The sequence below is a fragment of the Lithobates pipiens genome, unplaced genomic scaffold (assembly GCF_037356315.1).
Source record: "Lithobates pipiens isolate NorthernLeopardFrog02 unplaced genomic scaffold, aLitPip1_a1.2 Scaffold_37, whole genome shotgun sequence".
In the NCBI taxonomy this organism is placed as follows: domain Eukaryota; kingdom Metazoa; phylum Chordata; class Amphibia; order Anura; family Ranidae; genus Lithobates; species Lithobates pipiens.
The window spans coordinates 5300400-5328064 of record NW_027507825.1 but is presented as its reverse complement, the minus strand read 5'-3'; the positions used below and the strand labels follow the sequence as shown (position 1 = coordinate 5328064).

The 27665-nt window shown below is 47.0% G+C and overlaps 1 protein-coding gene across 4 annotated transcripts in view; it reads left to right on the top strand.

Moving 5' to 3' along the window:
* The window catches only part of LOC143956503 (NACHT, LRR and PYD domains-containing protein 3-like), a 202852-nt gene that overhangs the window by 9584 nt on the left and 165603 nt on the right, over positions 1-27665 (top strand). For all 4 annotated transcript variants that reach the window (XM_077466704.1, XM_077466705.1, XM_077466702.1 and 1 more), the window contains one exon: positions 8387-8547. In XM_077466704.1, the coding sequence (XP_077322830.1) occupies positions 8387-8547 (161 nt within the window). The remainder of the gene's footprint in view (positions 1-8386; positions 8548-27665) is intronic.

The following is a 27665-nucleotide window of genomic DNA, read 5'->3' as shown; positions in this document are numbered from 1 at the left end:
AATTGTAGCAAGCAAGAAGAATTCCTGAAACAGGCTGAACAAATGGGCCAAAGATTCCATGAGAAAGGATATGAAAGGAATTGGATTGAGAATAAAATGGTCGAGGTAGAAAAAAATGGACCGCCATGAATGAATTAAAGATAAGCCCATAGACCCCAAACAGACATATGCAGGCATGAAAGATGGAGCCATCATCTTGGACTACAATGCGCAGTATAGAAGCGTAGAGAAATTGATTATGAAACATTGGCATATTTTGCTAAACGATAGACATTTGCAGACTATTTTGCCACCAAGACCAAAATTTGCATATAAACGTGCCCCGACGCTTAGAGATAGACTGGTTAAAAACATACCAAAACCCCCCAACTAAGGGGTTTACATTCTTTACAGGCAAAGGGTTTTTTCCATGCAAAAGATGTTTTGCATGTACTAGAACCAACAAACCTAAAAAGATGTCTGAATTTACATCCACCAGTACAGGGGACATCCACAAAATCAAAGATTTTGTGTGCTGTAACTCGCAGTGGGCTGTTTATGTTTTGCAGTGCAGCTGCGGCCTACAATATGTAGGCCGCACAAAAAGACCACTGCGCGTTAGAATTAAAGAACATGTTCAAAATATATTGAAGGGTTACGACAAACATAGCGCCTCGAAACATTTTGCTACACGCCACCAAAAAGTCCCGACACATTTGAAATTTTGGGGTATTGTAGCCTATATGAAACACTGGAGGGGGGGCACAAGGTCAGGACCCTCAGTCAAGTTGAGTCAAAATGGATTTTTACTCTGGACACTTTTACCCCTAGGGGTTTAAATGTTGAATTTGACCTCAATTGTTTCATTAGTGATTTTTAAACCCCAATATTTGTCATATATTTTTGCTGGAATTTATATATATGATATGTGAACGTTATTTCCGGAGTCTGCGTGATGATGAAACATGAATTATATTTAGCTTCTTACTGGGATTCCTTACACTTTTAAATTCAATATAAGGGGTATTTACATTTAAATACATTCGTATGGAGCTTGAAAGCGTTGGTGTTTTAAATTTATCATTATAAATGGGTAATTTTATATAGAGATTTAGGTCCCACATAGATCGAACTTCCTTTGCTGACACTATGTCAGGCTAAGACAAAATGGCCATTATCCCGATTGGAATATAATTATCATTATATTCCTTGTTTTTGGGAAATCTTGATTATAGATAGATTTTTTTAGAATTATTTAGATATTGCCCATACCATAATGTATAGTTATTGATTATATATAGGAAGCCCTTTTTGATATTTTATATTGGTCTACAACAAAATGGCCACCGCCAAGGGCTGTACATTATTTTAACATTATATTTTATTAATAATAAAAACAACCTTTTTTTTCCTCTAGCATTATTTCCCTTGTGGGTAGACTCTAATATATTTGGCACTTTAACCTGGATATACTCCTACATAGATGTAGGCTTACGTTTTCTTTCCCGAGGTTATGTTTACATAGCCTGCCGGGTATCGGAGGGGGCGGCGTACGCGTCTCGCCCCTCTATATCTAGGTCACTTCTTGCATTGTTAGATTATCCCAGTTGAAGTCACGAGGCACGTGACGTAACGCGTAGGATACCGGAAGTGACGTAGCACGCACGAGTGGACTGCTCGGCGTTCTGTTTATGTGCAATTGTCTCCTTCATGTTTGTGAGTAATTTGTATTTTTAATAAATTTGCCTATTTTATAAAAATACTACACTATGGATCGCTCCCTATTTGTTCTCTGAGTTTCCTCCTTTAGTCATTATGGACGTTGTGGGTTGCTATTAGAGGAACTGGACGGTGGTTTGTGTCTCCTCCCTTGCATCCATCTTAGGAGTTACCATTTATGCTGTTTGCCTTACAGCTGTAAGGTAATTGTGTAATCTACGCATTAGTTGGTGAATATTTGGATGTTCTTTGTGGCACTGGGTTTGGCCACGGATGAATCACCTTCAGCAATTCATCAAGAACCGTTTACTGCTTGTCATTTTTTTGCACTGAATATGACACTGTTGTTTCCTTTATAATCATTGGGATATACATCACAATATTTATTTCACATTATATTTATAGTAGCAGTTTATTTATCCACATTGTGCACTTTATATTTATCCTTCTTTGCACGCTTGCACTTTATAAATATATACTGTTTTTACATGTTTACATATATTATTAGGTATTATGTAATTTTTGCGGTTAGATGCGATTATTTGACCCCAAATAACTCTTTTTCATTTCTTGGGTAAAAGCGCAGCACCATTTATATTTACTATTAATAATTGGCATTGGCAGGTGGCACTGGTTGGCACGTGGCACTGACAGATGGCATTTGCAGGTGGCCCTGGAATGCACTGGCAGGTGGCACTGGATGGCACTGGCAGGTGGCACTAACTGGCAGGTGGCACTGGCAGATGGCATTGGCAGGTGGCACTAACTGGCATTGGCAGGTGGCACTGGAATGCACTGGCAGGTGGCACTGGGTGGCACTGGCAGGTGGCACTAACTGACAGGTGGCACTGGCAGATGGCATTGGCAGGTGGCACTAACTGGCATTGGCAGGTGGCACTGGATTTAATGTCACTCATATACAGCCTATGTCACACATACTGTATACACCTCATATCACTCACATACAGCCTATGTAGGCTGTGTGTGTGAGTGATGTGAGTTATATATGTGTAAGACACACTACAGGAGATGGTCAGAGACTGCAGACATGGTACATGGGATGGTCAGAGACTGCAGACATGGTACATGGGATGGTCAGAGACTGCAGACATGGTACATGGGATGGTCAGAGACTGCAGACATGGTACATGGGATGGTCAGAGACTGCGTTTATGGTTGAACTCAGTGTACAAGTTTAACCACTTAAGGACCAGGCCTCTTTTTCAGATTTGGTGTTTACATGTTTAAAACAGTTTTTTTTGCTAGAAAATTACTTAGAACCCCCAAACATTTTATATTGCTTTTTTTTTTTTTCTAACACCCTAGAGAATAAAATGGCGGTCATTGCAATACTTTTTTTCACACCGTATTTGCGCAGCGATCTTACAAGTGCACTTTTTTTGGAAAAAAAAAATTTTTGAATAAAAAAATAAGACAACAGTAAAATTAGCCCAATTATTTTATATTGTGAAAGATAATGTTACGTCGAGTAAATTGATACCCAACATGTCTCACTTCAAAATTGCACCCCGCTCGTGGAATGGCGTCAAACTTTTAGCCTCAAAAATCTCCATAAGCGACATTTAAAAAATTCTACAGGTTGCATGTTTTGTGTTACAGAGGAGGTCTGGGGCTAGAATTATTGCTCTCACTCTACTGATCGTGGCGATACCTCACATGTGTGGTTTGACCTCCGTTTTCATATGCGGGCGCTACTCACGTATGAGCTCACTTCTGCGTGCAAGCTCGTTGTGACGGGGTGTTTTTAAAAACCTTTTTTTTTCTTATTTATTTTAATTGATTTTATTTTTTTTCCACTGTTTAAAAAAAAAAAAAAAGTGTCACTTTTTTTCCTATTACAAGGAATGTAAACATCCCTTGTAATAGAAAAAAGCATGACAGGTCCTCTTATATATGAGATCTGGGGGGTCAAAAAGTCCTCAGATCTCATATTTGGACTTAAATGCAATAAAAAAAAAAAAATCATTTGAAAAAATGACATTAAAAAAATTTACCTTTAAGAGGTATGGGAAGGAAGTGATGTTTTGGCGTCGCTTCCACTCTCCTATGATACAGAGGTACCGTATATACTCGAGTATAGGCCGACCCGAATATAAGCCGAGGCCCCCAATTTACCCCCAAAAAAACTGGCAAACTTATTGACTCGTGTATAAGCCGAGGGTGAGACATGCCTGTCCATCCCTGTGTGTGTGTCCGTCCATCCCTGTGTGTCCGTCCATCCCTGTGTGTCCGTCCATCCCTGTGTGTCCGTCCATCCCTGTGTGTCCGTCCATCCATCCCTGTGTGTGTGTGTGTCCATCCATCCATCCATCCCTGTGTGTGTGTGTCTCCATCCATCCATCCATCCATCCCTGTGTGTGTGTGTCTCCATCCATCCATCCATCCATCCCTGTGTGTGTGTGTCTCCATCCATCCATCCATCCATCCCTGTGTGTGTCTCCATCCATGTGTGTGTGTGTGTGTGTGTGTGTGTGTGTGTGTGTGTGTGTGTGTGTGTGTGTGTCCAGCCTACCTTTGTCCCGAGCCTCCGTCCCGTGCCTTGCCTCCTTGCCTCCGTCCCGTGCCGTGCCTTGCCTCCTTGCATCCGTCCCGTGTCGTGCCTTGCCTTGCCCCCGTCCCGTCCCGTCCCGTGCCGTGCCGTGCCGTGCCGTGCCTTGCCTTGCCTCCGTCCCGTGCCCTCTTCGTCGGCGGCCATTGTAAAATTCAAAAGCTGCGCCGCCGCCTTCGCCTGTGATAGGCGGAACACTGAATTTCCCAGCAGCCTGTGTTCCGCCTATCACAGACGTCGTATCATCCTCGTCCGTAGTACGAGGATGATACGATGTCCGTGATAGGCGGAACACAGGCTGCTGGGAAATTCAGTGTTCCGCCTATCACAGGCGAAGGCGGAGCCGGAGGCGCGGCTTTTGAATAGAATGGCCGCTGTCTGTCTGCTCGACACGCTGATCGAGCGGGCAGACAGCGATGACTCGAGTATAAGCCGAGGGGGGCACTTTCAGCCTCAAAAAAGAGGCTGAAAATCTCGGCTTATACTCGAGTATATACGGTAAGTGGAGGCCATCTTAGCCTCACTCATCTTCATACCCAGCAGAAGAAAGTACCCGATTGCCTCTGCCGCGGAGACCAACGTTATCGTACAGACGACCGACAACTGAAGAGATGGATAGGATGTACATCGGTGTGCGCTGGTCATTAAGTGGATATAGTATTGTAGGGCTGTGACACTCTATTTAAACCGGTTCTGCAACATCAAGTAAGTAATCCTTCTTTGAAAAGTGCAGCAGCACATTTAATTTCCAAAATAATTTTTTTCTTACAAACAGTGACCTTGTCAGGATTAGTGGAGGACAGTAAACAGTTAATGGGTCTGTGAAACTTCCAGCCTGAATCAGCAGTAAATCATTCACAAAAACATCGAACTGTGCAGCACACACAGAGCTCTGGCTAAATAGCTGAGCTGAAATGGTTAACAGCCAGCCATGTGTGACGTGTCACTGGACACAGAATGCTGGGGGGCTGCCGGTAGACCTCCTCTCACTAGGCCTAGCGCCGGTAGGGTACTCGGGATAGACCTCCTCTCACTAGGCCTAGCAGCAGTCTCTGCCACAGACTTGTGATGTCAACTTGAGTATTACAGAGGGACGTAGATAAATTTAAAGAGCTAACATACAGTACCGGGTTCTCTCAGCTGATCCGGCGATACCGTATGTGTGTTGATCCAGGTAGCGTCCTTCAACTAAGCCTCCAGGCTACTTCAGAGAAGCCAGCCTTGCGCACGGCCTTCTCCTGAAGAGTCCTCCCCTGGGGTTCTTCAGTCGCTGGGCCTCTCCCTTCAGATGAGACAGCTCTGGACCACCTTTGGATCAATAGGCCCTGAAATCCAGTCAGGCCTGTCCCTGCAGTTACGTCGCCTCGGGCCATCCGGCCCCCGAGACTCGGTATGCATGGTTCCGCACCCCAGGCCAGGAGGGCCATGGGGTTGAGTCAGCAGGACCACCAGAACCGAACAGACAGAAAATCAAACAAGGAACCCCCAACCACGTGGTGTCGGTATCTTAAATACCACCTCCCAGAATGCATAGCAGGAAACACTCCCAGCGGTGAGAACTAGTGCCATTCAATATACCCAGCTAGACTTCTTTCTACTCTTTCCGGTGGTGACAGCAACACCTGCGGTCAAGGAGAACCCAGTGCAAGCCAGCTGGACTGGTACTGAACCCAGAAATTTAGAGAAACCCAACTGTGGTTTCAGGCAAATTAACTTTTCAAAAAAAACATAGCGCCTGCTCGTCGAAAGCCAGCGCTACATTAATTTGCTGCTATAATCAAACACAATGTGTAAAAAAAAAAAAAAAAAAAAAATCCTGATGACTTCCCCAGAGTAGTACAGTATTACTATGGTAACATTATATTGCTCTGGGTCACAGTGTGTTAGAAAAGAAATTAATAAAAAAAAAAAAAAAGAAATAAAAAAATTGTAATAAAACATTTAAAAATATATATAAAACATAAAAAAAAAAATGTTGTACTGTCACCAGTCGGTGTCCCTGATCACCACCACACCAGTCATATGATGACACTACTGCACTGGTGACAGTATGTAAAAAAAAATGTAAAATTTTTTTGAAAAATATATATTTTAAAAAATGACAACCTCAAAAATCCCGCCATGCCTCTTACTAAATACCTTAGACTGTCTACTTTCCAAAAAAATGTGTCATTTGGGGGGTGTTTGTACTGTCCTGGAATTTTAGGGCCTCAAGAAATGAGATCGGCCGTCATTACATCAGGATTGATCAATTTTATTTAAATATATCCCATAGTTTGTGGACTCTATAACTTTCCTACAGACCAAATAATATACACCAATTTGGATTAGTTTCACAGAAGAAATGTAGCAGAATACATTTTGGGCTAAATTTATGAAGAACAATAATTTATTTCCGAAATTTATTAACCAAATCGAAGAAAACTAATTTTGTTTTTCAAATTTTGTTTAGTTTATTTGGCAAAAAAAAACAAAAAACCCAGTGGTGATTAAATACCTCTGAAAGAAAGCTTTAGTTTATGGGTACAGTGCTGCATGACCACGCAAATTGTCATTCAAAGTGTGAGACGCTGAAAGCTGAAAATTGGTCTGGGCAGGAAGGGGGTAAAGTGCCTGGTATTGAAGTGGTTAAAGCCCAATTTAATGTTCATTTACAATTAGCTAAATTCATTATAGGTGCGTCAAAAGTAAAGGATTTGCAAAGTCTAATGCGCTGTACACACGGTCGGAAGTTCTGACGTAAAAGGTCCGATCGGATTATGTTGTCGGAAAATCCGATCGTGTGTGGGCTCCATCTGAATTTTTCATCGGAAATCCCGAGGGAAAAAGTTTGAGAGCTGGATCTAAAATTTTCTGACAACAAAATCCGATCGGACTTTTTCCGAACGTTTGTAGAGAATTCCGACGGACAATGTGCCGCGCATGCTCAGATTAAATTACGAGACCAAAACTATTGGCTACTGGCCTCTACGTTGTCCCATCGTACGCAACGAACGTCACCTCATTCCGAACGACCAGATTTTCCGACAACTTTGTCCGACCGTGTGTATGGAACACAAGTTTCGGCCAAAATCAGACGGATTTTGTGGTTGAAATGTCCACCGTGTGTACGGGGCATAACAGTTGGTTTTCTTTAGAGAGTTGAAAAGTCTGTCCTCTGCCAGAGAAGGACCCTTGCTCTCTGCAGAAACAGTAGTCTCTCTGCAGAGGCATGGCATGCCACCTGCTGATTCAGAACTAGAGCTTTCCATTCAGAAAGGGGCATGAGCTTTGCTGAGTGCAAGGTCTACCTTCAATGGTCTATCCCGCCCCCCTACACAGTCACAACTACTTCTATCCAATCAGGGAGATTACAGTCACTGCTGATTGGAGAAAATAATTGTTTTTTTTTCTCTGGAATAAATTCCCTTTTTTTAGGCATGCCAATATTCTGTTGGCTTTGCTTGGCATTGCATGTCATTGCTCAGCTTGTCATCTGCTAGGACCCCTAGATCTTTCTTCATCCTCGATTCCACCAGAGGATCTCCCCCAGTGAGTAACTTGCTTATATATTTTTAGCACCCAAGACTTGGGTCCCAAGTGCATTACGTTACATTTTTCAACATTAAATCTCAGTTGCCATGTAGTTTCCCACCCCATTATTTTATTTAGGTCCTCCTGTAAGGTGTCCACATCCTGCAGTGAGTTTATTGCCTAACTTAGCTTTGTATTGTCAGAAAACACTGAGATTGAACTATTTATACCAACATATATCATTTATGAATAGATTAACTATTATTATAATGTATAGTATAGTATAATGAACAGAATTGGTCCTAGGACAGAGCCTTGGGGTACCCCACCTTTCACCTTAATGCATAGAATGCTTGAGGGTTTATAACCCCTTTAAGCGTTTGTGGGGGACTGTATCAAATGCCTTTGCAAAATCCAGATACACCGCATCCACAGGCCTTTCCTTTATCTAGATGGCAACTCACTTCCTTGTAGAATGTTAGCAGGTTGGTCTGGCCAGAAGGATCCTTCATGAATCCATGCTTACAATCTTTTTCCCCAGTTCCTGAAATGTGGGATCTGAGTTATATCCACAACCCTATAAATTTATTTTCTGTGTTTCTATAGACGACATGGAAGTGTTCCGCCGTCAGCTGTCTTCATATCCCGATTCATCACTGAGGAGGATATACGAGTATTACAAAGATGATCTGGTCTACATCTTGGAGAACATGGACACCGGGGCCCTCCTGAGAGAGCTAAAATCTCGGAATGTCTTAAACACAGATGTAAGGAAAAAATTATTCCAAATGAATTGTGATAAATGTCTATGTCAGAGATGATCACATGTGAATATCATTGTTGCTGAAGTTATGTGCAAACCTTGACTTTCTCCTTAAAGTCAAGGTTGGTTCCACATAAGCTTAGAAGATTGCAGGTAACGTTAGCTATACATAGCTGTGGAACTCCTCAGGGTGAATTCACACCACAACACCGAGCAGCTAGAGCGATTCACTGCTACGGCCCCTCTGCATTTCCGGATGCACTAGGGGGCGGTGTGGTGCGCAATTCCGCACATCACATGACTCCTTTTTTTTTCGTATAAGCTTTATTTGAAGTGTAGAAAATGTACACTTCTTTCACTGTAATGTCACATGGTGCGATATTCTTGCTGCCCAACATAGCAGTGCAGTTCAGTCCGATGTGCTTGAATGAATGAATGAATGAAATACTTATATAGCGCGCAATGCGAACTGAATCGCCTCTAGGCGCTGTGGCGAGCTTTGATCATCTGCTAAAAGAGGAAGGTCTTGAGTTTTTTCCTAAAAGCCAGGTGATTTTCTTCCAGGCGGATGTTGATTGGTAGAGCATTCCATAGCAGAGGCCCTTGGACAGCGAATCTCCGATCACCCTTGGATTATACTGGGCTTTGGGCACGAGGAGGAGGTTTTTGTTGGCTGATCGAAGACTGCGGTTTGGTGTGTAATGATTTATTTTCTCCATTAGGTATTGCGGAGCTTCTCTATGCACGCATTTGTGGGTGAGGCAAAGGGTCTTGAACGTGATCCGATTTTTTACGGTTAGCCAATGTAAGCTCCTCAGTGAAGGAGAAATGGATTCCCAGGGTTTTTTTCCTGTTATCAGCCTTGCCGCCGTGTTTTGGATCAGTTGTAATCGCGCAAGTTGATATTGTGGTAATCCTATGTAAAGCGAGTTTGCGTAGTCCAGTCCTGAATTAATGATTGTTCCAACTACCACTGCTTTGTCATTCCTTGGGATAAAAGGGATGAGTCTGCGAAGCATGCGCAGTAGATGGTGAGATCGACTGACTACAGATCCTATTTGCGCATCCATTGACATTTGTGCGTCTAAAATAACCCCGAGACTCTTCGCTTTGGTCTTTGGGGAGATAGTCTGCCCAAAGACGGTTGGTGGAGACCAGGAGGTTTTGGTTGCGGGCTTATGATTTGGGTGTAAGATAAGAAGCTCTGTCTTTGATTGGTTCAGCTGGAGGGAGTTGGTGGTCATCCAGTCCTCTATTGATTTGAGGCAGTTTTCAAGTTGTTGTTGGTGATCTTTTTTTCCATTGATCCGGAAATAAAGTTGTGTGTCGTCAGCATAAGAGTGGAAGCAGAGATCTGAGCATCTGATGATTTGAAGGAGTGGGCGAATGTAAATGTTGAAGAGAACGGGTGACAATGGAGAGCCTTGAGGGACTCCGCAGGTGACTGTCCGAGTTTCGGAGAGGAATTTTCCTAGTTTCACTGTCTGTGACCGATTTCCTAGGAAGGTCGCGAACCAATGGAGATCTATGTCTTGGACTCCGGCTACTTCTGTGAGGCGGACGAGTAGAGTATTGTGATCTACTGTATCAAACGCTGCACTTAGGTCTAGCAGTACGAGGAGACACGGCTCTCCGTCATCTGCTGCTTCGAGGGCGTCATCCCAAATCTTGAGGAGAGCTGTTTCTGTTCCATGACCCGGGCGGAAGCCTGATTGCAGCGGGTCCAGGAGTTTGTGAGTATCCAGGTGAAGTTGTAGCTGATGTACTACAGCTTTCTCCATGATCTTAGAAATGGTGTTGAGGCTTGTAATCGGCCTACGGTTGTTTGGATCCTGAGGGTCCAGGTTTGGTTTCTTGAGTAGAGGTTTGACGATGCCTTGTTTGAGGATGCTGGGAACAATCTCTTCGTGGAATGATCGGTTTATGAGGTGGGTTATGGTTGGAGCCACGATGTCGGAGCATTCTTTCAGTAGTTTTGTGGGGATGATGTCAATAGGTGAGGTACTGTCACGCAGTTTATTAATGATGTTTTTTGCGGTGTCTACGGTAATTGGGGATAGTGAAAATTTTGGCGGTTGCGGTATGTTGGTGCGGACATCCTCTTTATGTTTTTGCTGGCTGAGGTTGGATGTTTTCTTCTGACAAATTGTTTCCCTGATGGTTTTGACTTTATCGATGAAAAAATCCGACAGTTTGTCACAGTAATCCTGGGATTCACTTTCTGGGGGTTCTAGGCACACCGGATTCATTGATTGATTAACCAGTTTAAACAGTTCCCGTGGTTGGTTTGCGGCCGTTGAGATTGTATATGAGAAGTGGTCCTTTTTGGCTTTGAAGATTGCTTTCCGATAATTCTCTGTCAGACCTTTGTAGTTAAATAGGTTTTCCTCGGTGGGATTTCTTCTCCATGTTCTTTCCGCTCTTCTGCGTTCTTGCTTTAGTACGGAGAGGGAGCTATTAAACCATCCAGCATTTTTCTTCCTGATGAGAGCCCTGCGTTTTGGTGCTACCGAGTCTGCTGATTGCAGTAATGCCTTGTTCAGGGAGTTGAGTGTTTCCTCCGTAGAGTGGTTTAAGGTTATTGTAGATATTTTTTTGGACAGAGTGGTTTTGAAGGCTTCGGAGTACAGTTTTTTATGCGATCTGGTCCAGTGCGTTGTTACAGGTTTCCGTTTTGCGTTGGTGATGTTGGTAGCGATTTTGAATTTGATGGCGTGGTGATCCGTCCATGGCAGAGTTATGTTGTCGAGTATGTTGACGTCGATGTTCTGTTTGAAAATGAGGTCCAGGGTGTGTCCTGACCCATGCGTGGGAGTCTTTATCAGTTGCTGTAGACCCAGTTCTTCTAGTTGATTGATGCAGGCAGTCGCGATGGGGTCTTTAGGCTCGTTTGCCCAAAGGTTGAAATCTCTGAGTGCCAGGAAATTTTTGAATTTTAGGGTGTGCATTGCCAAGGATTCCGTGAGGGGTGAACCACTTAACCACTTCAATACCCGGCCATAGTCAAATGATGGCCACAGATGGGATCTCCCATCCTGGGTGGCCGTCATATGACGTCCTTGGCTTTCCGCCGCTACTGCGGTCCCCCGGGGGCCCACAGAGCGGGGATCGGGGATCCGGTGTGTCCCTAGGGACAACAGCCGTTCCCCGATGGGGGGTATTGAAGCGGTGGCGGCGAGTGGCGGAGCAGCTTTACCGGCTGTGATCCGTCACAAGCCGGCGCTGCATGACAACATCCGGGGAGCGGCGTGCATGGCGCACGTGCACATTCCCGGAGAGGAGACAAGTAGTGATCGGGGCTGAGGCTGGCTGAAGCTTTCTCCCTAGCTACAGCCCAGCCCCGATCAGTGTAAAAATAGAAGAACACTGGCTATTTAGTGACTGGCTGTGCCCAATGACAGCCAGTCACTAAATGTAAACAAAAGGTGTGTGTAACTCCTGTTGCTGAGTTCTCCTCTTCACACACTGATCCAGTGTGAGGAGGAGATCAGCTAACAGTGAGTTATCACTACTGTACCCCAGTAATTGCCTTACTGTGCCCAGATTGCCCCCCCCAAGAGTACCTGTCCCCAGAGTACCTGTCCCCAGAGTACCTGCCACCAGAGTACCCGCCACCTGCCAGAGTACTACCAGAGTACCTGCCACCAGAGTACCTGCCACCTACCAGAGTACCTGCCATCAGAGAACCTGCCACCAGAGTACCCGCCACCTGCCAGAGTACTATCAGAGTACCCGCCACCAGAGTACCTGCCACCTACCAGAGTACCTGCCACCAGAGTACCGCCACCAGAGTACCTCCACCAGAGTACCTCCACCAGAGTACCCACCACCTGCGAGAGTACTACCAGAGTACCTGCCACCAGAGTACCTGCCACCTGACAGAGTACCCACCACCAGAGTACCCACCAGAGTACTGCCAAAGTACCTGCCACCAGAGTACCCGCCACCTCACCACCTGCCAGCAGAGTACCAGCCACCTCACCACCTGCCACCAGAGTACCTGCTGTAAAAAAATTAAACGCATAAGTATTGGTCGACCAAACCCATCCATCATATGGCAATTTTATCCTCATTCATGTCCAGGTCCCGATACGAACTTATAATGCGCTTCCTGCATTTTAGTGACAACGCACAGTGCCCCCCCCCCCCCCCCCCGAAATCACCCAAACTTTGACAAACTGTATAAAATTCGCCCCCTAATTAATTTTTTTTCCAATAAGTTTTCCGAACTTTATGTCCCTGACAAAAATATATCTGTGGACGAATCCCTGGTGCATTTCACAGGCCGGCTGGGAATCAAGCAGTATATCCCCAGTAAGAGAGCGAGAACAAACTCTGCAAAAGCGACTGCAGTTATGTGTTTACTCATTCCGCATGTACGAAGGCAAAGATTCCCAGCTCCAGCCCCCTGAGTGTCCATCCTACATGGGAATATGTGGAAAAATAGTTTGGGAGTTGGCATTCCCACTCCTCCAAAAGGGTTATCATATTTATACGAATAACTATTACACTAGTCTGCCCCTTCTCCACCACCTGTACCTAAAAAAAACTTTGGCCTGTGGTACAACAAGGAAAAACAGAAAGGGCTTCCCACAGCGTCTTGTCACCACATCCATTCCTCAGGGCAAGCCTGAGGAATGAGGAAGTGTTGGCTGTGCAGTGGAGGGATAGGAAAGACGTGTACATGATGTCCACCATCCACGATGACACCACGGTGGAACTTCACAGAAGATGCGGTCCCGTTCGCAAGCCTTCATGCATCAGCGAGTATAATAAATTCATGGGGGGGGTGGATTTAAATGACCAGATGTTGCAGCCCTATCTTTCAACAAGAAAATCCCCTTTTTGGTACAAAAAAAAAATCGCAATTTACTTTTTTCATTTGGCCTTTTTAAATTCTTTTATAATCTACCAAAAGTCAACAGAAACACCCACCACCTTCATAAAGTATATTGAAGACATTGTCACTTCCCTGATCTACCAACAAGATTCCCCACTGAAAGCATTCGCTCAGATTCTGGCAGCAGACTACATGAGCGTCATTTTCCAGACCACTGTCATGGTCGGTCCCGAGTCCCTGCAGCCCGTGGAAGACTTACCCACAATGTCGGTCCGTTGAGCGCTGATGGGTCTTCCCGGGCGCGCGTTGGCGCGATCGGACGCACGCGGGTGCGAGCTGGTACGTTCGGGCGCACGCGGGTGCGCAGAGTTGTAGACGTGCGCACGCGAGTGCGAGCTGGTACGATCGGGCGCACGCGGGTGCGCAGAGTTGCAGACGCGCGCACGCGGGTGCGCGGGGCCACGGTCGGTTGCACGGTTTGACGTGGGCACGAACAGACGTGCCGTGCGACCGTCTTTGGCGCCCAGAAGGCTTCTTAAGTGATTCACTCTAGGGGCTCGTTGCTGTCCTGTCTACAGCGTTCCTGAGAGTTGCTCTGTTTGCCTGATTGTTCCTGTCTCTGTTTACTTCGGCTTGTTCCTGATTATCCTGCCTGCTGCCTGCCCTGACCTCCGGACCTCCTGACTACTCTTCTGCCTTATCCTTCGGTACCTCTGCTGCCAGCCCGTTGACGACCCGGCTTGTGACCACTCCGCTTCTGCCTGCTGTTCCACTTCGTGTTGGTGCCCACCTGCTTGCTTCCAGCTGCTGACGTCTTACCGTTCCTGAGTCACCTGACTTCGTCCTTCGCTGTCTACGCCAGTTCCTGACCAAGGCCCACCTTCACGGACTTGGCACTTGTGCCCTCTGCCCTCCAGAACCCCTGTTCTCACCTTCAGGGGGTCTCGAGCCAGAGGCTTACGAGAGGCCGCTCCCTGCACTCCGGGCTCCTACCACCAGGTACGTGACAGTACAGGACAGCCATGTCCGAGCCCACGCAGGGAGCGTCTCCAATGGACGAACTTTGCCACCATCTCGCAGGCCTCACTCAAGCGGTGAAAAGCTTACAGGAAGGCTACAGTCAACTGGAGGAACGGGTTCAGGCCCTATCCGCTTCCTCTCCTGCTCCTTCCGGATCTCCTGCTACTCCTGCTGTAGTAATGCTGCCACCCGAACCCAGGGTGCCTACACCCGAGAGATTTTCCGGAGATCGAGGGAAATTCCGGTCCTTCAGGAACTCTTGCGAACTGTTCTTTGCCCTACAGCCAAGGACTTTCTCCTTCGAGGCCACTAAGGTGGGCTTTGTGATCTCTTTGCTGACCGGTGAACCTCAGTCTTGGGCCCACCGTCTTCTCGAAAGAAAGGATCGCTCCCTCGAAACCCTGGACACCTTCTTCCAGGCCATGTCGCGGTTATACGAGGACCCACAGTTAACCGCCACCGCTGAAGCAGCTCTGCATTCGCTGCAGCAAGGCCGTCGGCCTGTAGAGGACTACGTGTCGGAGTTCCGACGCTGGAGCTCTGACACGGACTGGAATAATGCAGCATTACGTTACCAGTTCCGGATGGGCCTATCGGAACCATTAAAGGATGAGCTCGCCCGAGTAGGCATCCCAGAGACTCTAGAAGCCCTAATAGATCTGGCTATCCAAATTGACAGACGGCTGAGGGAACGCCGTCTGGAGCGGTCTACAACCACATCTCGTCCGGTCTGGATGCTTCCACGAGTCCCCATCTCTCCTCATCTCATCCCTCCTGCTACCACCACGACCAGTCAAGACCTCCCAGAGCCCATGCAACTGGGGTTACTCCGGCCTTCTTTAACGCCTGAAGAACGCCAGCGCCGTCGGGAAGGAAACCTCTGTCTCTACTGTGGTGGGTCTGGACACTTCGTGCGCAATTGCCCTGCTAAGCTCCGTAAGTCCCTCCTTGTTTCTCCTGCCCTCACATTAGACTGTCCTAGTGCTGCTTCCCATTTGACTGTGTCCATTTCTTTGCAGCTACCAGGAGGGAACGTCCAGACCAACGCCATTATTGACTCTGGTGCTTGCAGTGGCTTTATGGATTCAACCTTTGCCTCTAAACATAATATACCACTTCAGCCCAGGGCAAGGGGTCTTTCTATACACCTGGCCGATGGTTCCACTCTCAAGTCCGGACCTGTTACCCAACAGACTCAACCCCTGTTAACTACAATTGCTGGAGTCCATCAAGAATTACTCTGCCTGGACATTATCACCTCTCCCCTCTTCCCTATCATTCTCGGCATGCCCTGGCTGAGGGCACATAACCCCTGTGTTGACTGGACCACTGGGGAGCTGAGATTTCCTTCTCCTTACTGCCTCCAACACTGCCTTCCGGGAACCGACCAGGCCTCTTCTTCTTCCTTGTTCTGTCTGGAAGCTGACGAAGAAACCCGCCAAGTTGTACCCGCTGTCTACCACGATTTCCTAGACGTGTTTAGCAAGAAGGGAGCAGAGACCTTACCCCCTCACAGGCCATATGACTGCCCCATTGAATTACTTCCTGGGGCAGAAATTCCTTTTGGGAGGATCTTTCCGCTGTCTGAAACTGAGTTGATGGCTCTGAAGTCTTATTTGGACGATAACCTCAGGAAGGGATTTATCCGTCCCTCCACTTCTCCGGCAGGGGCAGGGATCTTTTTCGTGGAAAAAAAGGATCAGACCCTGCGCCCTTGCATTGACTACCGGGCCCTTAATAAAATAACGATCAAAAACCGTTACCCCCTACCACTCGTACCGGAGCTTTTTCAGAGACTGGGGTCAGCAGCAGTATTTTCAAAACTGGATCTCCGGGGGGCTTACAATCTGGTCCGCATCCGTGATGGTGATGAGTGGAAGACGGCTTTTCGTACTCGCTTCGGGCACTTCGAGTACCTTGTCATGCCTTTTGGATTATGCAACGCTCCCGCCACGTTCCAACATTTTATTAATGACATTTTCAAGGATTACCTAGACCTGTTCGTCATCACTTACTTGGACGATATTCTGATCTTCTCCTCCTCTCTGGCAGAGCACCGGGAGCATGTCAGGAAGGTGCTATCCCGACTTCGTCTGCATGGGTTATACGCCAAACCGGAGAAATGTACCTTTGAGCAGTCTAGTATTCAATTCCTGGGGTTGATAATCTCTGTAGATGGCATCGAGATGGACCCTCAGAAGGTTTCCGCTATCCGGGATTGGCCCGCTCCCACTGACAGAAAAGGCGTCCAGCGTTTCATAGGATTCGCAAATTTCTATAGGAAATTTATCAAGGGGTTCTCTACTATCATTGCCCCCATCACCAGACTGACCAGGCAGAGTCTAAAATTCCAATGGTCTCCAGAAGCTCAGAAAGCCTTCTCCACCCTGAAGGACTTATTCGTGTCAGCTTCCATCCTCAAACACCCCGATCCAACCCGGCCCTATATTTTAGAGGTTGATGCCTCTGAGATCGCGGTTGGGGCGATTCTCTCCCAGAGACATGGTCCTAGGGCCCGCTTACACCCGGTGGCATTTTTCTCCCGCAAATTAACGGAGGCAGAAGCAAACTATGATGTCGGAGATCGAGAGCTATTGGCCATTAAAGCGGCTCTCGAGGAATGGCGTTACCTACTGGAGGGAGCTACGCATCCAATCCTTATCTATACGGATCACAGGAACCTGGAATACTTGAAATCCGCTAAGAGGTTGAAACCACGCCAAGCCAGATGGGCTCTTTTCTTTTCCAGGTTCCTGTTCCACATAACGTATCGTCCGGGTTCCAAGAACACCAAACCGGACGCCCTGTCCCGAATGTACAATGAACCGGAGACTACTCCACACCCGGATACCATCTTGGCCTCAGGGAACTTTCTTTTTCTTCAGGCCGATTTATTGTCCCTGATCAAACAAGCCTCCGTGGGTGCCACTCCTCCGCCAAATGTCACGCTTCTGACCCAAGACGAACTTCTCTGGCATGAAGATAAAATTTTTGTCCCCCAGGAAGCTCGGGTATCAGTCCTCAGTGCATGCCATGACCACCCGTTGGCCGGTCATTTCGGCGCCTTCAAGACTACCGAGTTGGTCAAGCGCTCCTTTTGGTGGCCCCAGCTGAGAGCCGATTGCAAGAGGTATGTGGAAACTTGTGTCATTTGCACCCGTAATAAGAACAGCAAGTCCAGGGCCTGGGGTCTGATGAAGCCATTACCTGTTCCAGAGAGGCCCTGGCGAATGATTTCGATGGATTTCATCGTAGAACTTCCTCCATCAGAAGGTCACTCCACTATCTTCGTGGTGGTGGATAGGCTAACGAAGATGGCCCACTTCCTGCCAATGAAGGGCACCCCGTCTGCTGCAGAGACCGCTGAGGTTTTTATTAAGGAAATCGTGAGGCTGCACGGTGTTCCCGCGAATATTATCTCGGATCGGGGTGTGCAGTTCACATCCAAGTTTTGGAGAGCTCTCTGCAGGGCTTTAAAGATTGACCTCTGTCTTTCATCGGCCTACCACCCGCAGACCAACGGGCAAACAGAACGGACAAACCAGACGCTAGAGCAATACTTACGCTGCTTTTCGTCCTTCTCCCAGGACGACTGGACTTCCTTGCTCCCGTTAGCGGAGTTCGCTTACAACAATTCCATCCATTCTGCCATTAGTCAGTCTCCATTCTTTGCTAATTACGGCTTCCACCCTTCATTTTTGTCCCAAGACCTGCCTGAAAGCCCGGTACCTGCTGTCCAGGAGAGTATCAACTTCTTTAGCGCCAATAATAAGCTTCTGCAGGAGACCTTGGCGAAAACTCAAAAACGTAATAAGGAAATCTTTGACAGGAAAAGAAGGGGGGAGCTTGAACTTAAAATTGGAGACCAGGTGTGGCTCTCCACACTAAACCTGAAGATGGCCTGCCCTACCAAGAAGTTGGGACCAAGGTTTGTGGGTCCCTTCCCTATTATTAGAAAAATTAACGAGGTAACTTTTGAGTTGAAATTGCCTGAGTCTTTCCGGATTCACCCCGTGTTCCATGTGGCGTTACTCAAGCCAGCCGTCCCAGACCCCTTTGTCAGCCGGAGGATTGTCCCACCGGAACCTGTGGTCGTCGACGGTGAAATCGAATACGAGGTGGAGTCTATCCTGGACTGCAGGCGTAGACGGAATCAAGTCCAGTTCCTGGTAAAATGGAAGGGGTACGGACCTGAGGAGAATTCTTGGGAACCTGAATCCAACCTTCATGCCGAAAGATTGATTCTCGCCTTCAGAAGGGCCCATCCTGATAGAATAGCCCAATTGGGCATCCGGAGGCTGCCCCTCGGGGGGGGGCAATGTCATGGTCGGTCCCGAGTCCCTGCAGCCCGTGGAAGACTTACCCACAATGTCGGTCCGTTGAGCGCTGATGGGTCTTCCCGGGCGCGCGTTGGCGCGATCGGACGCACGCGGGTGCGAGCTGGTACGTTCGGGCGCACGCGGGTGCGCAGAGTTGTAGACGTGCGCACGCGAGTGCGAGCTGGTACGATCAGGCGCACGCGGGTGCGCAGAGTTGCAGACGCGCGCACGCGGGTGCGCGGGGCCACGGTCGGTTGCACGGTTTGACGTGGGCACGAACAGACGTGCCGTGCGACCGTCTTTGGCGCCCAGAAGGCTTCTTAAGTGATTCACTCTAGGGGCTCGTTGCTGTCCTGTCTACAGCGTTCCTGAGAGTTGCTCTGTTTGCCTGATTGTTCCTGTCTCTGTTTACTTCGGCTTGTTCCTGATTATCCTGCCTGCTGCCTGCCCTGACCTCCGGACCTCCTGACTACTCTTCTGCCTTATCCTTCGGTACCTCTGCTGCCAGCCCGTTGACGACCCGGCTTGTGACCACTCCGCTTCTGCCTGCTGTTCCACTTCGTGTTGGTGCCCACCTGCTTGCTTCCAGCTGCTGACGTCTTACCGTTCCTGAGTCACCTGACTTCGTCCTTCGCTGTCTACGCCAGTTCCTGACCAAGGCCCACCTTCACGGACTTGGCACTTGTGCCCTCTGCCCTCCAGAACCCCTGTTCTCACCTTCAGGGGGTCTCGAGCCAGAGGCTTACGAGAGGCCGCTCCCTGCACTCCGGGCTCCTACCACCAGGTACGTGACAACCACATTCCACCATCAGGATCCGAAAGACGACGCCAAAAAAAATGTCGGGTGTGCACCAAAAGAGGAATTAGGAAAGACACCAGCTTCCATTGTCCCGACTGTCGCTCCCAACCTGGCCTTTGCATCGGACAATGCTTCAGACGATATCACACTCTGGAAAACTATTAGCCCCATATTTCTAATACTGCCATTTCCCCATTTTCAATTTCCGTCCTGAATATTACCCTGCTTCAACCAACCGTATCATTGTCTTCCATGTGAACTGACCCTGGCCTGTTTCTCGACTATGCCTCTGCCTGCCATCTGCATTGTTTATCCGCCATGTTTCTGCCTTTCAAGTGAACTGACCCTGGACTATATCGACTATGCCTCTGCCTACCGTCTATTTCTGCCTTTTACCTGCACTGACCTCGGCCTGTTGACCATGTTTTTGCCTGCCCTTTGGATTGATCTTTTACCCTGCTACACAGGGGTCTCACATGTGAGGGGCTCCAGAATAGTGTTCGGAGTTCAATAAACCAGTTTTGTTTTTTTGTGTTCTCAGAACAGGGTCTGGTTGTCCGGAGGCTTCAAAGCGATTTGGGTGGGAGAAGCCTCTACCCCTGTCCCCATTCTTTCCTCACCGATGCCCTAAGCTTGATGGTCCTGCCTGCTCCCTGGACAAATACTCTGGCTGTGCTGACCATACCTCTGCCTGCTGCATGTACTATGGACAGTATTCCTGCCTGCTGCATGGACGATCCTTTGATTCTTCTGCTGACCACATCTCTTTGCTTCTGCTGACCACATCTCTGCCTGCTATCTGGACCAATGCACTGGCTGTGCTGACAAAATCTCTACCTGACTATTCCTGCCTGCTGCCTGGACCGATGCTCTCCTCTGTGGACCACTGCACTACTAAACCGCAAGTAATCTTTTCTTTACCCTTTGCTCAGTAGAATGTATTTTGGTTTGTAATTGGTATGTACAGTACATGCTATGTGTTAGAAATATGAAGGGCCTTCAACAATGTGATAGGTTAGCAGGAATTTATGTGTGTAATTTATGTCCCTAGAACACCTGACGGTGCTACTTGGATGTTGGGCCTCTGTATGTGGCCAGGCTGTGTAAAAGTCTCACACATGTGGTATCGCCATACTCAAGAGGAGTAGCAGAATGTATTTGGGGTGTCAGTTTTGCTATGTACATGCTATGTGTTGTAAATATCTTATAAATTGACAACTTTGTATAAAAAAAAATGCGTTTTCATTTTTTTTCCACAGTTTCAAAAAACTTCTGAAAAAAAATGAACCATGCAAAAGACTCATTATGCCTCATAGATTATACGTTGGGGTGTTAGCTTTCCAAAATGGGGTCATTTAGTGGGCGTTTCCATTGTCTTGGTGCTCCAGGACCTTCAAAAGTGTAATAGGTGGTTGAGAAATGAGATGTGTAATTTATGCATGTAGAACACCTGACGGTGCTACTTGGATGTTGGGCCTCTGTATGTGGCCAGGCTGTGTAAAAGTCTCACACATGTGGTATTGCCATACTCAGGAGGAGTAGCATAATGTATTTTGGGGTGTCATTTTTGCTATATACATGCTCTGTGTTATAAATATCTTATAAATTGACAACTTTATGTTAAAAAAAAAATGTGTTTTCATTTTTTTCCACAGTTTCCAAAAATTTCTGGAAAAAAATGAACCATTCAAAAGACTCATTATGCCTCATAGATTATACGTTGGGGTGTTAGCTTTCCAAAATGGGGTCATTTAGTGGGCGTTTCCATTGTCCTGGTGCTCCAGGGCCTTCAAAAGTGTGATAGGTTGTCATCAAATGAGATGTGCAATTTATGCTCGCAGAATGCCTGACAGTGCTACTTGGATGTTAGACCTCTGTATGTGGCCAGGCTGTGTAAAAGTCTCACACATGTAGTATCACTATACTCAGGAGGAGTAGCAGAATGCATTTTGGGGTGTCATTGCAAGTATGCATATGCTGTGTGAGAGAAATAACTTCTTATTATGCCAATTTTGTGCAAAAAAAAAAAAGAATTATAATTTTCCCAAGAATTGTGGGAAAAAAATGACAACTTCCCAAAACTCACCATGCCTCTTACTAAATACCTTGGAATGTCTGCTTTCCAAAAAGGGGTAATTTGGGGGGTATTTGTACTTTCCTGGCTTGTTAGGGTCTCAAGAAATGAAATAGGCCTTCAGTGCATCAGGTGTGATCAGATGTGATCATTTTTCAATGATTTGCACCATAGCTTTTAGACGCTATAACTTTCACAGAGACCAAATAATATACACTTATTTGGGTTATTTTTACTAAAGATATGTAGCAGTATACATTTTGGCCCAAATTTAGGAAGAAAAATGTTTTATTTGCAAAATTTTACAACAGAAACTAAAAAAAAGTGTTTTTTTTTCATAAATTTCTCTTTTTTTCGCTTATATTGCAAAAAATAAAAAACGCAGCGGTGATTAAATACCACCAAAAGAAAGTTCTTTTTGTGAGAAAAAAATGATACAAATTTGGGTTGGGTGGAGTGCAGCATGACTGAGTAATTGTCATTCAAAGTGTGAGAGCGCTGAAAGCTAAAAATTGGTCTGGTAAGGAAGGTGTATAAAAGCCCTGTATTGAAGTGGTTAAATAAAATGCAGAATGTCTGCATTTTGCCACAGCATGCTGCAGAGTAGTGCTAGGCTGTGTTGCAGTGTGAATAGGATACATAGAAAACAACTGATTCCTGTGTGTCCCTACGGTAAAACGTCTGTCACCGCTTATAGTGTGAATTGGCCCTCAATGTTTTTTCATGTCTTGATTTGAAACAATATAGCAATAAGAGGAAGAGATTGATACACAAAATTTTTACATCTGTTTTCTGAACTGTATTTGTTTAACAATTATAAAGTGTATATAAAATATCTAATAACATGGCAAGCAGAGAAAAGGGCTTTGGGTACTACTCCCAAAAAAAATAAAAAATCTGAATATCAATATACAAAAATATACAAAATAACTTAAAATATAAATCAAAAACCAAAGCTTTATTAGCCAATAGAGATGGGCCGAATAACGCCCTTTTAGGTTCACAGCAGAACTTTCAAACATTGCAAAAGTTCAGAACTGAATTACGAAACCCATTGAAGTCAATGAGAACCGAACCCATTTTAAAGATTTATATGCAAGTAATTGGGCATACAATGGTTAGGGGGGTTCCGGGTACTGCCCTGGGGGACATGTATATTAATGAAAATTTCATTTTTAAATAAAATAATAAAAATAGTGTAGCGCTTCAATAATAAATGTAATCAACACAAATTATATAAAAATAATAATAGCAAAACAGAAATCGCACAGAACCAAATGCCTAGAAATAAAAGTCCAACATAAGGCACTCATTCAACTATGTTGATGGCGTAGGGGTGACCAAACCGTCACATAGAAGGGAAATGGTGTACTGGACGAATGTGTTCATGCGGGTAAACTTGATTGTAAGCATCAAATGAAAAGTAGATAAATACTTCTTACCGGAGCAGTTGGACTCACACAGTCATATGACGGTTGAGTCTAAAAGGCTTGGGGTCACACTCTGGGACCAAAGACTGTAAGGAGAGAGGTCAGTTGAGCTGGTGGAGGAGCTCCAGGCGGTTGTAGGCTCAATGGTGGATCCTTTCAGATGGAACATCAAAGGTCAAGGTAATCAAGCTCAGACGCAGCCCGTTGTACCAATACTCCAGCCTCCCCCGAATGGGGAGGGGGGTGTTTGTGAAGTTTTAAACCAAAGCAATGGAGAGAAGAAAAAAGAAAAAAAGGCTCCACATGGTGCGGGTCAAACGATATAAAAACGTTGGTTTATTAAAGTCAAAAGGTAATAAATGACTTGGTGATCACATAAAAAAACAAAATGAACTAAAAGCAATGTGGGGTACCAACAGCTCGCCCGACGCGTTTCGACATATGTGTCTTCAACTGGGGCATGCCCCAGTTGAAGACACATATGTCGAAACGCGTCGGGCGAGCTGTTGGTACCCCACATTGCTTTTAGTTCATTTTGTTTTTTTATGTGATCACCAAGTCATTTATTACCTTTTGACTTTAATAAACCAACGTTTTTATATCGTTTGACCCGCACCATGTGGAGCCTTTTTTTCTTTTTTCTTCTCTCCATTGCTTTGGTTTAAAACTTCACAAACACCCCCCTCCCCATTCGGGGGAGGCTGGAGTATTGGTACAACGGGCTGCGTCTGAGCTTGATTACCTTGACCTTTGATGTTCCATCTGAAAGGATCCACCATTGAGCCTACAACCGCCTGGAGCTCCTCCACCAGCTCAACTGACCTCTCTCCTTACAGTCTTTGGTCCCAGAGTGTGACCCCAAGCCTTTTAGACTCAACCGTCATATGACTGTGTGAGTCCAACTGCTCCGGTAAGAAGTATTTATCTACTTTTCATTTGATGCTTACAATCAAGTTTACCCGCATGAACACATTCGTCCAGTACACCATTTCCCTTCTATGTGACGGTTTGGTCACCCCTACGCCATCAACATAGTTGAATGAGTGCCTTATGTTGGACTTTTATTTCTAGGCATTTGGTTCTGTGCGATTTCTGTTTTGCTATTATTATTTTTATATAATTTGTGTTGATTACATTTATTATTGAAGCGCTACACTATTTTTATTATTTTATCTGTTGAACTTTGTTTGTTTTTGGTGTTGGCTGCTGTTGTGGCCGTTGTGGCCATCTTTTCACAAACTATAGCGCAGTGTTTTCCCTCTTTATATATTTCATTTTTAAATAAGCAGTGATTTACTGATGCTAATAAAGTGAAAGCATACAAATCATAAATAACAATAAAAATGAAAAATTCCTTTAACCGCTTCCCGACCGCCTCACGCATATATACAATGGCAGAATGGCACCGCTGCGCAAACCGCCTGCGACAGACCTAGCCGGGACAGAGGCTTTTGGAGGGGACTGAATGCCAGCCTCTTGCCTTGCGATTATGGGCACTGGCATTTGGGGGAACGATGCTCTTTGTGAGCTGTATGCCTGCGGATCCCTGAGGTGGTGTTACATTGATTCAGGTCCATGTTCCCCTCCCCCAGGACACACAGACTCTGGATATGTATAGTCCATGTTAGCAGTGAAACAAGTCTCATCTTGTTTTGTGCTTGGGAGTGGTTGGAATATCTGATATCTATATTCGGACTGGGAGGAAGTGGTATATGACGAAAGCTCACAAGCGGAGTGTGCAACGTTTCGTCACATTGGTGGCAAGCGGAAGGAGCTTCCTGCAGTCTGGGACATCCAAACCCCCACCTGGATCCAAGGTCTGGATAGCAGGAGAGGAGAGGTACAGATACCAGCCGCCATGGAAGAGGAATTCAGAAGGAGGTTGCGAGAGATGCAGCTACAGCACAGAGGACCAGTATCAGAGCAGGTCCTGCTGGGATGGTTTGAATCTATTCGATGCAAACTCTGGAAGGAAGAGCTAGCCCGTGAGTAACGTCACCAGGGAAAAGTTCTCCCCTCCAACTAGGAAAGGTACTGGTCGCAGTATGGATTGTGGGTGATGTTTTTGGGAGAAAAACCGCACAAGGAGCAGACAGCTGAATTAAGCAGGCTGGTCTGGGCAGAAATGAAGCTGAATGAGAGTTACAGAGCCCTCCGGTGGCATGTATCCCAAGCATGTCCCTGGATAGCGGATGACAGCCCAATGGAAGTCTTAAGCTACGGAGGCCTGGGACTGTTGTATGTGAAGCTGACAGGGGACTCTAACTTTGGGAGTGATTTGGAGTGGCGGTTGGACGAAATCATGGATTACAGAGAAGGGCTACTGAACGTCTTGGAAGTGCACTGGGCACTGGAAGATATAGAGTTTCTGGCCGTTCAGGAATAGTGATGGACGAACTTCCGACACGGGACGTTACGCGAACCGCGAACGTAACCAAAAGTTCACGACCCCATTGACTTTAATGGCAGGCGAACCTTAAAAACCTCCAGGTCATATTTTCAGCCACAAAATACTTACTAGCTGTGCACACATAGTCCCACAACATGGACACTGACATAACAAAAGTATTAAGTGAATCTGGGATCAACAACGACAAGCATTCTTTTTTTATCTGTGAAATTTTGAAAATTCAGGAGCGCATGAAGGCCATGGAGGAGAGGCAAGGTCGGGGCAGGCTATGAAGGGGGTGCAGGAGATGATCAGTGCCACAGTCAGGGCAGCGCAGTCCTGTGGCAGTGTGCCAACCTGTGCTTGAGCCCCTCCCTCTGCCCGGCCCTTACCCCCACCTATGCAGGGCTCCACTGCGGTGGTCCGGAGGTGCCAGTCCAGTGCTGATCCTCAGCCATGGTGCTGGCACTGCCTGCTGATTGTAATAGTTATGAGTTATCCTCGCGCCACAATAAATAAATAACAGGAAAAAGGACTATGGTTGCAGCAAAACACCGGCAGGGGTACAAACCCTCCCCTAGATGTGTATAGTATCAAATTAGTAAGTGGTGTTGCGCTCCACTAGACATGTGCATTCGTTTTCGTCCGAATGCATTTTCGTCCGAATTTCAGCTATTTTCGTTTTCGTTTTGACAAACGATAACGAAAGCACAAAATCCGAAAAACGAAAGATCCGACATAAATAAATGCTTTATTTTCGTTTTCATTGTTACAACAGTTCGATATAGAATAGGAGATTCGACATGACTCTGACAACAATCTGTGTCTATAGAACCTGTGTTCGAATGTGCCTAACCTTACCTCTATTAGGCCGCGTACACACGGGCGGACTGTTCGCCCAACCTTGTCCGCTGAACAGTGTTTGGGCGGACAGTCCGCTCGTGTGTGGGCTTTCAGCGGACAGTTTCAGCGGACAGTTGGACGGACAAAGTCTTTCGGAAATTCCGAAAAACTGTCCGCTGAAACTGTGTTTGAGCGAACAGTCCGCCCGTGTGTGGGCTTGTCCGCTGTACTTTCGAAATGAGCGGACTGTTCCCGCTCGGAAAGTCCGCCCATTTCGAGCGTGTGTACAGGTAGGCGGGGCCCGCGAAGGAGACGTCGCGGGCTCCGCCGCCTGGAATGGGCTTAAAGGGGAACCCCAACGCCGAAAAAAATCGGCGTGGGGGTTCCCCCCAAGTCCACACCAGACCCTTGTCCGAGCACGCTACCCGGCCGGCCAGGAAAGGGGGGCGAGCGAGCGCGCCCCCCCTCCTGAGCCGTACCAGGCCGCGTGCCCTCAACATGGGGGGTGCCTTGGGGAAGGGGGGGCCGCGCGGCCCCCCCACCCCAAAGCACCTTGTCCCCATGTTGATGAGGACAAGGGCCTCTTCCCGACAACCCTGGCCGTTGGTTGTCGGGGTCTGCGGGCGGGGGGCTTATCGGAATCCGGGAGCCCCCTTTAAGAAGGGGGCCCCCGGATACCGGCCCCCCACCCTATGTGAATGAGTATGGGGTACAATGTACCCCTACCCATTCACCTGTGAACTAAAGTACAATAAAAAACACAACACAGAGAAAAAATATTTTATTGCACAGCTCCGGGGGTCTTCCGTCTTCGGGGGTCTTCTCGCCGGACTCCTCCGCTATGTGTGTGTAGCTCTTTTGCTAGCGGAGGAGTCCGGCTTTCTTCCTCCCCGCCGCCGGCCTCTTCTCCCGACTTCGGGGGTCTTGTCCCCCTCTTCGGTTCTTCTGCCGGGCCACCGCGCCTGGTCCGGTGGCCCGGTCTTCTGTCGCCGTCTTCCGTTCTTCTGTCGCCGCCTTCGGTTCTTCTGCCGGGCCACCGCGCCTTCTTGTAGCTCTTTTACAGGCGGTGGCCCGGTCTTCTGTCGCCGCCGCCGCCTTCCGTTCTTGTTCTTCTTCTTGTTCTTCTTCTTCTCCTGGAGATGTTGACTCGACGAGCTCTCCGGCCGGAATGCCAGGGACACGCTCCGCTGCCACTTATATAGTGACAATGGGGCGGTGTCACATGGTATATGTCACATGGGTTGGTCACATGGGTTGATGTCACATGGGGACTATGACATCGTAAGGGGGCGGGGTCACCATGTGACCAACCCATGTGACATATACCATGTGACACCGCCCCATTGTCACTATATAAGTGACCGCACAGCGCGGCTCTGGCATTCCGGCCGGAGAGATCGTCGAGTCA